Genomic DNA, 13,214 nt, shown 5'->3' with positions numbered 1-13,214 from the left:
TCAAATTTTCTTTTGATTCCACTTTGTCATCCTGCAGATCCCCTTATTAATGAGTTAAATAAAAGGTTGACATGTACCCACTATTGATTTTCAAGAGAGTTATGTTTTTAACCTTTTGAGAATTACACTCTGATATGAGTTTGGGTTTTAAGTGCACGGGAAGCAGGAGAGTGAGAGGAGTAATTTATGTTTTACAAGGTACCCTCAGACTGCAGGGTGGCGCATAGGCTGACCTGGGCCCCGGGGGAGCAGGAAGCCAGGGTAGCCTGTCCGGGGGAGGGATGACCTCACGGCTGGATGCGCGAGGTGGAGGTGGGGGTGGGGAGTGAGCCCTCACTGACTCCCACAGTCATGGACAGCAGTGCTCTCTCATTTGCCAAGTGGGTCGCCAGGATCCGTTTTAGTGTCAGTTTTCCTCTGTCATATGGGAGCTCCTCAGCCGTGGCCGCGTCCGACGTTTATGCCTCGTCAGCATCCAGCCCGGGCTGCGCACAGAACAGGGCTTGGCAACTGTTTGCTGAAGGAATTCTTCCCCCTAGATTCACCTTCTTCTTTTTTTGTTGTGATAAAATATGCATAACATAAAATTTACCTTTTTAACCGTTTGTAAGTGTACAGTTCAGTAGCATTAAGTAGATTCACGTTGTGCTATTGTCACTACCGTCTCCAGAACGTTTCCATCTTCCAGAACTGAAACTGTACCCACTAAACGCTAACTCCCCAATCCCCTGCCCCAGCCCCCGGGGCCGCCGTTCTGCTTTCTGTCTCTATGAACCTGACTCCCCCAGGTACCTCATCTAAGTGGACTGACGCAACATTTGTCCTTTTGCATCTGGCTTATTTCACTTAGCATGATGTCCTCAGTGTTCTACCATGTATCAGAGTTTCCTTCCTTTTTAAGGCTGAAGAATATTCCATGTGTATACCACAGTTTGTTTGTGTGTTCCTCTCTTAATGGATGTTTGGGTTGTTTGCATCTTTTGGCTATTGGGATAATGCTGCTATGGACATGGGTGTGCAAATGTCTCTCTGAGGCCCTGCTCTCAGTTCTTTGGGGTGTAGACCCGGAAGTGGAGTGCTGGATCATGTAGTAATTCTGTTTAACTTTTTGAGGAACTGCAGTGCATATTTGTGTTGTATTTTTTATGGCGGTGGTACCATTTGGCATTCCCACCAGCAATGCACAAGAGTTCCAGTTTCTCCACGTCCTCGTCAACACTTGTTATTTCCTGCTTTTTTGATAATAGTCATCCTAGTGGGTGTGAATTCATCTTGTTTTAAAATATAAATGGCCACGGAAGGGGGTGACCCCAGGGTGACGCATTTTGGGGCTCTTTCCTCAGTGTGCTCTGAAGGGAGAGTGCTGGGGAGCCAGGGGTCCTGGATTTGGAGGATGCACAGCGGGAGGAGAGCCAGGCTGGGTGTGCCAAGACCGCGCGTCGCTGAACTCCCAGCATGGGCTCAGGGCTGGCTTAAAGAGAGGCCCCGCTGTGGGAGAACTGAAACCCAGGAAGTTTCCCATGAGGAAGGTTCGTTTGTGTGAATCCACTGTTGGGGCCTTGCCCTGGGGAAAGTTGTTTCTAATTTGGGCTTTTCTTTCTGTGTATTGCTCCCCAGTGTGATAACGCCAAGGGGCTAAAAGCCTTCTACGATGCAATAAAATATGGGCCGAACCACCTGATGGTGTTTGGAGGCGTCTGTCCATCCGTCACGTCCATCATCGCAGAGTCCCTCCAAGGCTGGAATCTGGTGCAGGTAAGGTCCGGGCCACCTTTGGTTGGGGGACCGTCTTTGATTGGCCACCAATCTTTTGCCAGAATGGTTCCTTGCCCAACATGGTTCCTAAGTTGCCTGATTCAGGCCACCCACACTCTTTCCTGGATGATTACACAGCCTCCTGCTGCCCCGATTCTCCTGGCCTGACCCTTTGGCCTGTCCTGGCACGGCCATCACAGTGGGTCTCGAAAGGGAAGCCCTGACACCACCACTGTGTGTTTGAAATCCTTCAGTGACACCTAGCCCGACTTTCAGGGCCACTATTATCTGACCAGTCTGCCTGTCCAGTGTGATCCCCGTCCCTGCCGCTCACTCCATGCCTCGGCCCCTGCAGACAGTCCACGGTTCCTCAGATGTACTTGGACCTTCAGGCCTCAGGGCCCTGTTCTCACTGTTCCTTTAACCGGATGATCCTTTTTCCGCTCCCTTCCAAACCTCCTCCCCCACTGAAATTCTCTGGTCCACTAAGACCGCCTTTCTCCTCAGTTAAGCCTTTCCTGGGGCTCCTGGCCAGTTATTCACTCTTTACACTGGCAAATGTTACACACGTTGGAACGCTCCACCACTGAGTGTATGGTCTGTTGTAGGCGACACTCAAAGTGCTAGATGTTACTTGGAATGTGAGCAGGAAGAATGTAGAAAGAGGTGACCATATGGGATGAGTGGTGGCCCATGCACAAGTTTTACTTCTTTGCTTCATCCATCTATCCGTCACTCCATCACCCATCCATCCATTCAGCAAGTATAATGGGCAGCTTACTGTGTGCCTAGAATTTCAGTGGACACTGAAGATGTAGTGCTGAACAGACAGACACGGTCCCTACCCTTTCAGAGCTTACGTTCTAGGAGGGAGACAGGCAGTGAGCAAGTAGACAACTGGGTAATAATACTAGGAGCTAACACTTGTATAGCATGTATGTCAGTGACGATACCAGTCACTGTTCTGAGCACTTATATACATTAACTCATTTAATCCTTGTATCTGCTCTATGCTGTAGGTACTATTATCATCCCCATTTTATGGATAAGGCAACTGAGGCACATAGAGGCTAAGTAACTTGCCCAAGGACCCACAGCTCAGAGGTAATAGAGCCAGGATTTAAACTCGGGCAGTGTGCCCTTGAGATAAGACTGTGCTCAGGAAACTGGACTAGGATAAAAATAAACAGGGTGATGGGGTAAATAGTGACTGCCTTGGGACAATCAGGAAAGGCCTCTTGGAGGAGGTGACATTCAAGCTGAGACCTGAAAGGTGAGAAAGCGCTGGTTGGGTGAAGAGCGTCCACATCAGGATGGAATAGCAAATCAGACAGCCTGTGATGGGAAAGAAGCTGTTAAGGGAACAGAAAAGAGGACAGCGGGGCTGGAGCATGGTGGGTGGCTTGTCAGGGTGGTGAGAGTGAGCATGAGGAGCAGGCAGAGCCAGACCACAGGGGGATCTGGTTTCACTCTGCTTGCACTGACTGAGGACCTCTGTGAGTCCTGCCCTGCGTGCTTGGGGAGCTGGAGGTAGAGCCCCAAGCTCAGGGCCCAGATGGGAGGGGGGAGCCAGCCATAGCAGAGGTGTGATGAGGGAGGGGTGGGGTCCAGAGGGGTGGGGTCCAGGGGAGGGCCCACCCACTCAGCCCGGGGTCAAGGAAGGCTTCTCAGGAGGTGATGCGGAGCTGGCTGCGAAGGAGGAGAGCGTGTCAGCCAGCTGGAAACGTGGAGGTGGGCGCTGCTGGCAGAGGAATCTGGGCGGGCAAAAGCGGGAGGTGGGGAAGCGCGTGGGCTTGGTGAGCCGTGAGTCACCCGCTGTGGCCGGAGCGGGCCATGCTGAGTGTGGGTGCATGCAACGGGAGATGAGGCCCGAGAAGCAGCTCGGTGTGCCGCGGGCCACCCTCGCCACGTAACTGAGAGCCAGCATGGCTCCACGTGCCCTGGGTCTGGCTTCAAGCCCTGCGTGGCCCAAAACAGCCGTGAGACCTTGGTCGAGTCACTTACCTCCTCTGCCTGAGCTCCGTCACCTGACACTGAGGAGCACGCTGCTTCCTGCTCATCAGGGCCTCGGTCCCCTTCTGTAAAATCAGGCCAATAAGAGGACGGATTTCAGAGGGCAGCTGTGTGGACTAAATGATTGAAAAGTGATGGGAACTGTGCCCGGCACGTCGTGAGCACTGAATGTTCCTGGTTTTATTGCTGTTGTTACCCCCGCCCTGGCTCCTGGCACTCCCCTAGTTGAACACCCCAGCTACTTAGCATTCTGGGTCTTTCCTGCAACACTGCTCCCACCCCCTGAAATATCCCATTCTCCCCATGTCCAGTATATCATGTCCTACCCGTTCTTAGAGACCCAGCTTAAATGCTGCCTCTTCCAGGAAGCCTTTCCTTACTGCACTCTCTAAAGTAGCCCCTCTAGAAATTCTAGACATTTTTCTCACTTCTCCCTGTTTACTTCTAGCAGAGCTTGTCCACAGCCTGCCCCCGATTCCCTCTGCCTGTCCCTCTCTTATGGGACATGTTTAGCTGGGCTGTGCTCCTTGAGGACCGAACCTGGGCCTGAGTAACTCCTGTTTTTCCTGGTGCCTAACACTTCCTAGACTGTACTAGATGTCTGCTGAATGATCAGAGGGATGGAGGGAGGGAGGAAGGGTGGAGGGACCAAGGATCTGCAGATGCATTTTGCCTAGACATGAAAGGCCAAGCTCCCTGGAAAATCCACCCCCAGAGAGGAATGCAGGGAGCTTCCGGACCTCTCACAGCCTCACTTGGAACCGTCTGCCCCTCGGAATCCCCTGAGGGGCTGCAGGAGCAAGTACAAGGTTGGAAACTCCTGGCTTGCCAGCCAGAGCGGCTGACCTCAGCATGAGCAAGACAGGCCTCAGGCTAAGAGGAGTTGACAACGCAGGGAACTGGGTCATGAGCTGGGGATTGTACTAGTTATTTATTGCTGCATAACAAATCACCCCAAAATTTCATGGCTTAAAACAACAGTAATCGTTTATTATTTCATTGTTTCTGTGGGTCAGGAATTCAGACCCACAGAATGGCTTGTGTCTGCTCTATGATGTTTGGGGTCCAGCTGGGAGATCTGGAGACTGGGAGCTGGTGTCATCTGAAGGCTTGACTGGGGCTGAGGATCTGCTCCCAGGGGAATGCCTCACATGGCTGGCAAGTTGGTGCCTCTCCACGTGGGTCTCTCCACAGGGCTGCTAGAGTGTCCTCATGGCATAGCACGTGGCTTCCCCCAAAGTGGGTCATCTGTGAGACCAAGGTGAGGTGGCAAAGTCTTTAGGACCTAGCTTCAGAAGTTGCACACCATCATTTCTGCCGCATTCTATTGGTCATGTGAAGTAGCTCTTATTTAGTGTGGGGGAGGACTACACAAGCTATAGCAGGAGGAGAAGATCACTGGGGACCATCTTGGAGGCTGGTGACCACAGGAAGGAGGAATTCTGGGGGAGGAAGGCAGGAGCTCAAGTTGCTCAGCAAAGGAGATTTGATGCTGAGTCCTTCTCTGTTTTGCAGAACTCCTGCTCATCCTTCAAAACCCTGGATAGGCACCACTTCCTCTGTCACGGCTTCCCTCATCCCTTTCCTTCTGTGCCTCCCATCCTCAGCCGCAAAAGTAAATTAATTGTTCCTTCCTAAACAATGCCTTCTCAATGGGGGCCGTCTCTCCCAAGAGAATGAAAATTGGTTCTTGTGGGGAGGAAGCAAAAAAACTCACTCTTTATGTGTAAAGCACAGACATACTTACAGTACGTAAACAGAGAGTATATCTGTGGTATTAAAACTTCATGTGTGGGATGGGATTAGGAAAAACTGCCTGTGAAGCTTTCTTGGGAGAGTGGCAGTGGAAAGAAGGTGGAGAAGGTGGCTCTCATCGCTTCTGTATTGCCTGCAGAATATTCTGTTATTAAATGAATTACATTTTGTGGAATATAGTTTATTCTGTATCCTGGTCTTCCCTGCTAGACTGTATGCTTCTTGGAGGCAGGAACCCCCACTTTCTTCATCTAGTTCCCAGTGCAGGGCCTGGCGCACAGTGTGTCATCACCGAGGGCTGCACTGAGCTAAGCACGGGGAACACGCTAGAGCCTGAAACCCTCCACGGCAGAGTTTCTCCCCATGTGTGTGGACTTGACCATGGGGAGGCTGAGGACTGGGGAGGAAATGCAAATTCTCAGCCTCCACCCCCACAGAATCCCTCTGTGTTGTTGACAGGCTCCCCGGGGTGATTCGTGCACAGCCCACCACTGCCCTAGGCATCTGCTCCCAGATCAGCATCAGGGGCTCCATTGTGCATGGGGGCGGGGGTGGGGGTGGGGGCACTGAGGGGCTGGGAACTGCGAAGTGCCCAGGAGTTTGGAGAGCTCTGAGGACTTGGGAGGCAGAATTGCAGGATAAGCCCGGGAGAGCAGACTTCTCCCAGCCTGTGGAGCCAGGCAAGGGGGATCTAGGGATAAAGATGTGGATTCTGGTGCAGAGTACCCCAGAGCCGGGTTTCTTCCTCCCCCCACTTGCAGGAAACACAGCCCCATTTGCTAGGGGCCGGACTCGGGACTTCCCAACCCCCTCCCCACCTCCAGGAGGCTAGGTTGGCTTGCAGAGATGGCAGAGGGCTGGATGAGTGGGTCTGCCATTGCTCAAGGGATTTGATGAATCTCTTAACTTATTCAAAACTGGGCTGCGAAACAGAGTTTCGCAAATGGGAAAATGCATGTAATTTGTATAATTGAAAAGGAGCTCTGACTGCCCTTTGGGGGAACAATGCTTGCTGGACAGAGATGGCCTGGAATGCGTAATCAGTTGTTTCTGGTTCCTGGTGCTACAAAAATAGGGATTCGCGAGACAAAGGGGTGAAAATTCACCCTGGTGCTGAAATCAGTTAAATTTAACTTTTGCCTTTTGCCGGGCTTCTTGATTCATGGTTGCTGCCTCGAGAGGTGAATATGGTTTAAGTCGTGATGTGTCACTTAGCCACTGGGAGCGTCGGCTCCTCCAAGTAGATGAGAAGACCTTCATAGAGTCCAGGGTGTGACCTGCAGGCTCTGTCCCTGTCCTGTCTGGTCAGACCCCACCCAGGGTTGGGGTTCACATCTGGGCCTCACGCTGGGAGGCATCTGGGAAGGGTCGGCGTCTGGCCGTTGGAGATGAGCATGTTCAGACTGGAGGATGTACAGGGCGCTGGAGCGCAGGGAGCAATCTTGGCCTCCAGAGCTGTGTGGCTCTTTGAGGGATTTTGCTGGTTCCGTGTGATATAGGTGGGGAGACACAGGAGCAATGGCTGAAGTTAGAAGGGAGCAGGGCCTCCAATCCCTGCAAGCAAGCCCTTGCCACTGGAGGCACCAACATGGAGCAGGCTGCCTGGCTGTGAAGTGGTGAGTTCCCTGTCGCCCGAGGTTCCCCGAACATTCCAGTCCATCCAGTCCTGCTTTTGGGGAGATTAAATACATAGCATAGGCACAGACCAGGTTGCTGGCTCTCAAACTATGTTGTAAGAGTCACTTGTAGGGGCTGGGGATGTGCTCGTGTTAATGCAAATTCCTGAGCTCCACTCAGAGCAGGTCCAGGTTAAGGGATTCATCAGATTCCTCAAGGACTGTTGACCCTACTCCTCACACCTCTGCCGTTTCAGCAGCAGCAGCTCAGGTGACTTAGATGCAGTTGGTTCCTGGAGACTTGCTAGGCCAGGTGATCTTGAAGGCCCGTTCACCTCCCAGAAATCGGGACTGTAACGAGTGCTCCTGGTCCACAGAACAATTGTTCCTTTTGGAAAGGACACGGAGGAGATAGCGGGGGATGCTGTGGGGGCAAATGTCCCAGTGCCGCCAGGACGAAGCCCACCGTCTGTGGTGTGGCAGAGAGTACTCCGTCACCTTGCCCTTCTCCCTGCCCGCCTCCTGTGCCTTCCTGCCGCTGGCCTCATGTGGGCTGTTCCCTCTGCCCGGGGCTTCTCACCTGGCGGGACTGTGCTCATCCTTCCCGGTGCAGTTTGACTGCCCCTTCCTCGGTGAAGCCCCCCATTCCTTCCCCTGTGCTTCTTACCCACATGCCCCTCTCCCGGGGTTTGCTGCCCTGTGCCTGTGCCCACCCTTGCCTGGAGCTACGAGATCAGGGCCTGGTCGCATTCACCGGATACCCAGGCCTGGCTCCGATGCTGGGCGGTACCTGGGGAGGGTTTGCAGACAGAGTGTGGATGCCTGCCTTCTAGGTCTCAGGCTCGTCCCCAAATGATGAGGGCAGATTATCAGAGCCAGACGTGGAAGGACCCATGGGCTCTCCAGCTGCAGCCCCTTGGTAAAGGGAAGCAAAGGGAGACTTGAAATGACCTCTGGCTCAGCCTCCATCCACATTTCCCACCTCTGGACCCAACGTTTTTTAACTAATATGCTTTCTTTGAAATTTTTTCAACCCCCCTCAGAATCCCGTCCTCAGAGATCTGAAGGTGGATGCTTCTGACCCTACTTGCATTTTTTTGAGCAGTTCTGCAAACCTCCGCCCAGCCTAGTCTGTCTTTCTGAAAGTGTTGGGGCCTGGGAAAGAGCAGGAGAATTTGGAGTTGGGTGGGGAAAATGGGGGCAGGGTAGCTTGAACCAGAGACGGAGGCAGAGCCCAGGGAAGGTGCGGGAGATGCAGCGAGAGGGGATTGGCATCCTCAGAGACCCGGGCAAAACTCCTTCCTTCTTGGTGGTGAGATGAGAGCTGCCTCAGCTTGCAGACAGAAATAATCTGGCGGATGAAAATAAAGTCAGATTCCTGAAGGGATAAAGGACTGCTCGCAGGAAAACGCAAACACCATCTCGTCAAGAGCCGTATCCCGCAGAGCCTGTCCTTTAACAGGCAGCTGCAGCAGATTATTAAATTGTAGATGCCTTTCTCCTGGCACCGTCCCAAGCCCCCCTGGGCAGCCCACCCTGCCCCCTGGCCTGCCTTGGCATCCCTCAGGACCTTCCTGGGCAGGAATATTTCAGTTTGTGTGATGGGGCCGTCTCCTAGGAGAAGCCTACTCGAGGGAGTGGAGCTGAGGAGGCCACGCAGACGGGAGAAGGTGCAACTCCATCCCGGCACATTTAGGACTTGATTTCTGAAAAATCTAAATCTCGCTTGGTTTTGACATTTAAAAAACCAAATCAGTGAAAACCCCCCAATCAGGCCCTTTGCTATTTACTGAATTCCAGCATAGCTCTAAACTCTCTGTCGATGCCATTTGCTTCATAGGAACAGAGATTTGTCATCCGATTCGATTTTCTCAAGTGATTGCCTTATTAAAGCTGTAGGATACCTGAGAAATCAAAAGATCATTTCTTACTTAGCTGTGGGTTGTGGAATTTGAGGTGGATTCATAGAAAGGCAGAGCTGGTTGCATCTTTGCAATCATTGGGTCCTGTCTCCCCGTTATACAGACTGGGAAACAGAGGCCCAAAGTGGGTAGGACCGTGCCCAAGTTCTCACAGTAACAGCAAAGCTGGGTCCCATGGCTCACTCTCCAGGGCTTTGTAGTATATACACCATGGTCTTATTTTCTCTCTCTCAGCCTCACTTTTCTCGTACGTGAAATGGGAATAGCAAACTAGCCTTATATGTCTCACGCAGTTGTGAGAATGTATGAAGGCTTTTCCTTTTTTTGAGTGAAAGGACTTTCACAGACTAGGAAACAGTAGCTGCTGTGACAATGACAAGGACTTCTCCACTAGGAGCAGACCTCGGAGTTTAAAACTCACCCCTGTTTTGCATCAGCAGCAAAGGTTGTTTGCTCCGCCACTGCAGACCCTGAAACTAAGGCCTCAGGGGCAGGATAGGGGTTCTTCAACAAGACACTCGAAGCACACACAACATCCGCTTCTCAGCCCCTGTGAGTCAAAATCCACCAGGCCAGAATTCTGCCACCACCCAGCCCGCACGGCGCCCACGCCCTTGCCGTGGGGCGGGTGACGAGACTATGCACTGATGGAAAACCATTTGGGAGCTGCGGCGTGATTAGGCACAGTTGGAAACTTTAGTGCTGCTGCTGCTGTGGCTGCTCTCTAAGAAAGAGAATGGAGGCCAATAATCCAGGGCGGGTTGGAGCCATTTCTTGGCGCTGGTCTCCAGAGGGGCCATTTAGCACATGAATAATCTATGAGATGCTTCCACCTTCTGGATTCATAAAAAAAGTCAGGGGGAGGAGAAGGAGAAGCCATATTAAGAGCATGCACTGTGGGCCAAGTGGAGGGGGCGGGAGAGACCCCAAGGACTGGAGACTATGAATGGGCCTTCCTGGCCATGTCACTGGATGCCGAGTGCACTAGAGTCCGGTTCTGAGAGCAGGCAGAATGTCACACAGGAAGTGAGGAAAGGGAGGTATCTTTTGGTTTGGGTACAAATGGGCAAGAGGAAGTACAAGCCCTCAAAAGAGATCCAGGCAGTACCCATTGAGCTTCTAGGGGAAAGGGAGGTGTTCTGTTCTCGTTCATTCATTCATTCATTGGCTCATTCTTGTATTTACTTATTCATTCCCTCACTTAACAAGTATAGTGCCTGCTGTATACTTTCCCAGACCAGGGCAAATGGCACTGCCCAACACTGCCACCCCAGGACAGAGAGTCATTTTGGTGTAGTAGCCAGAATAGAGGCCTGGAATCCAGAAGCTCCGGGTCATTGTCCCTCCTATGTCTCTCACTGACACACAGGCTTGGGCAAATGGGCGACCTCCTGGAGCCTCACTGAACTCCTCTGCGAAATGGGCTGACTACATCTGCCCTTCTTCTGGGGCCACTGAGAGCCTCAGACAGGGCAGGGAAGATGGAGCAAGTGGAAGCGCTCTGCAGACTGTAAGCCGCCCAGAGATGAAGGTTAATATTACCGTTACTGACGCTTTTGCCGTCTGAGACGCCGGCCAGGCCCTGGGCAGGGAACTGCTTGAGGATTTATGTCTCCATTAGTCTCCAGATTCAAAGTTGTGTGGATGAAATGAACTATCACAGAGCATGAAGGTGATTCCGAACAGTAAAATGGAAACAGAGAACCTGCAGGAGAGGCGAAAGAAGCCCAAGGCGGCTGTACAAGGCGCGCACGCTCTTTTCTGGTTGAGTTCGCACAGAGGCGGAGGCAAAGAAGGGCGTGATGCTCTCGAGAGCATGGCGGTTCCCCAGCTCTTCCTGCCAAGGACCCAGCCCATGTCTTTCCTGTCCATCTGGCAAAAGATGCAATTCAAGGTTCTGACCCCCATTTTTAATTCAAGACCATGGTATCTAAAGTAATATCGGTTCCCAGCGTGTAACTCCAGTGGCCTCACTCTTTATGCGTCTTTCACCGCCAGCCACCTCAACCTCTTTCTGGAAATATGCGGAGTGTAAATAATTCATTCTAAATGAATAAATCTCTAGCACTCCTTATGGTAGAGCTGATGCTGCTGGTGAGCAGCACCACCGCAGATTGCGTGGAGTTGAGCCTGGAAAGACCTGGAGAAGGAATTGGAAAAGTAGCTCGCTCCAGGAGGACGCATGTGCAAAAATGGGTACGTGCCCACCTCATAGGGTCGTGAGGGTAGAAATGATAAATGTGGAGCAGGAAACGTGGACAGGAGAGCCTCGGGCAAACAGGGACGAGTTGGTCACCCTAACCACGCCTTGTCCTGCTTGTAGGTGCCTGGGGTTCTGAGCACTTTGTGAATGTTCCAGGTGATTCTGACGCACAGCGGTGGGCCAGAGCCCTTATCTTAGAGTGAGGAGCCACCCTCTGTGGACACTGGGTGGCTCTGGTGGGGATGCTAAGAGGGGATTCAGGCACCAGATGAGGGGGCGGGGCTGGGCAGTGCTTTCCAAATGCAACTGATGGCGGGACTCATGGGGTGGGGTCGGGTGGGGGTGGGGCACTGGTTTACTAGTTAACAATCAGATTCCCAGGTCCGATGATCAGCATCTCTAGGGAAGAAGCCGATTTTTTTTGCGGGGTGGGGAGGAGGAAGATTAGCCCTGAGCTAACATCTGTTGCCAATCTTCCTCTTTTTGCTGAGGAAGATTGGCCCTGGGCTGACATCCACGCCCATCTTCCCCTGCTTTATATGTGAGACGCCTGCCACAACATGGCTTGATAAGCAGTGTGTAGGTCTGTGCCCAGGATCCGAACCCGCGAACCCCAGGCCGCCAAAGCAGAGCTTGTGCACTTAACCACCACGTCACCAGGCTGGCCCCTGGGAAGCTGATTTTTTTACAAGTGCCTTGGATAGTTCTTATCATCGGGGAAATTTGGGAAACATGGTCTAGAGATTCTCTCTAGCCATGTGGTCCACGGACCAGCAGTGCACCTGGGAGTGTGTTAGAAGTGCAGACTCCCAGGCCCCACCCCAGACCTACTGACCCTGAGTCTGAATGTTAACAAGATCCTAGGTGATTCATGCCCACCTAAGGTGCCTCTCACCCAGCATTACCTGCGGTCTCTGAAGGGAGCCCAGGTGTGTCAGTTGCGGGGGAGGGTGTGGAGGGTTCAGACTCTGGAGGGGTTAATGGAATTACCACTGACTCAGCCCAGGACTCGCTCTCAGAAGGTCAGAGTGAAGATGCAGCTGCTGTCAGCGTTCGCCACCTCTGGATGTCCCTGCAGACAGCGTCGTGGGCCACAAGGATGCTTGTCAAATCATGGTGTGGACGGAGCGTGTCCTGCCCCAGCCTTGTTCTGACACGCTGACCTGAGAGTCTCTCAGCCAGCAAGAACCCCGACCCCGTAGTGGCCAGGAGCACACAGAGGGGCCCTGTGGCCCCAAATAAGGAGCAAAGGGAAGCACACGGCATGAGCAGACCTGGCTTCCCATCCCGGCTCTGCTGTGTGCTGGCTGGGAGACCTTGCACAAGCCACTTGCCCTGGCCGGAGCCTGAGCGTCCTCGTCTGTGGCTGCTTTCCTCCCAGGACCGTGGTGATGCTCGTGAGAGGCGGGGCCCTGGGTGCGTGGTGGCTGCTGGGCCGTGCTCTGGGACAAAAGCACAGGGTTTGTGTAACACATGCACTGACTGCCTTGTGTTCATTCCTTTGATAAGGTGGTCCTGTGCCCATTTGTACAGATGGGGAAACCAAGGCCCAGGGGGCTCATGTGCTTGGTTGACTTGGAATACTGCTGATGCCGGGTGCGTTTCTTGGGCTTGGGGCCAGATGGGCTGGGCCTCGCATCCAGGCTGCGGCGCTCGTTGGCTGAGGACCCTGGGCAGCTTCCTCAGTTTCTCCCAGTCTCAGCTCCTCATCTGTGACGTGACGGTAGCGTCGCACTGACCCTGGGCTGGTGGTGAGATGACCTGGGCCGATGCCCGCAGAGTTCCCTGCACCGTGCTTCCCACCCTTCTCCCTCCTGGGGACACCCAGGCAGCCTCGTGGCCTGCTTCCCAGCTAGAGGCAGCTCCCTGGGACCAGCTGTGTGGCCTCTGTGCAGCCCTCCCCTCTCTGGGCCTCCTGTTGTAAAGGGAGAGGGTTGGGCCAGCTCACGG

At 53.1% G+C, this 13,214-nt stretch overlaps 1 protein-coding gene across 1 annotated transcript in view; it reads left to right on the top strand.

Moving 5' to 3' along the window:
- GABBR2 (gamma-aminobutyric acid type B receptor subunit 2) overlaps positions 1-13,214 on the top strand; it is a 352,821-nt gene that overhangs the window by 110,355 nt on the left and 229,252 nt on the right. Inside the window, exon 2 of the mRNA XM_058523624.1 lies at positions 1,618-1,755. Within this exon, the coding sequence (XP_058379607.1) occupies positions 1,618-1,755 (138 nt within the window). The remainder of the gene's footprint in view (positions 1-1,617; positions 1,756-13,214) is intronic.

The sequence above is a fragment of the Diceros bicornis genome, chromosome 28 (genome assembly GCF_020826845.1).
Source record: "Diceros bicornis minor isolate mBicDic1 chromosome 28, mDicBic1.mat.cur, whole genome shotgun sequence".
In the NCBI taxonomy this organism is placed as follows: Eukaryota; Metazoa; Chordata; class Mammalia; order Perissodactyla; family Rhinocerotidae; genus Diceros; species Diceros bicornis.
The sequence above is the reverse complement of the archived record's forward strand: the minus strand, read 5'-3'. Positions and strand labels throughout refer to the sequence as shown.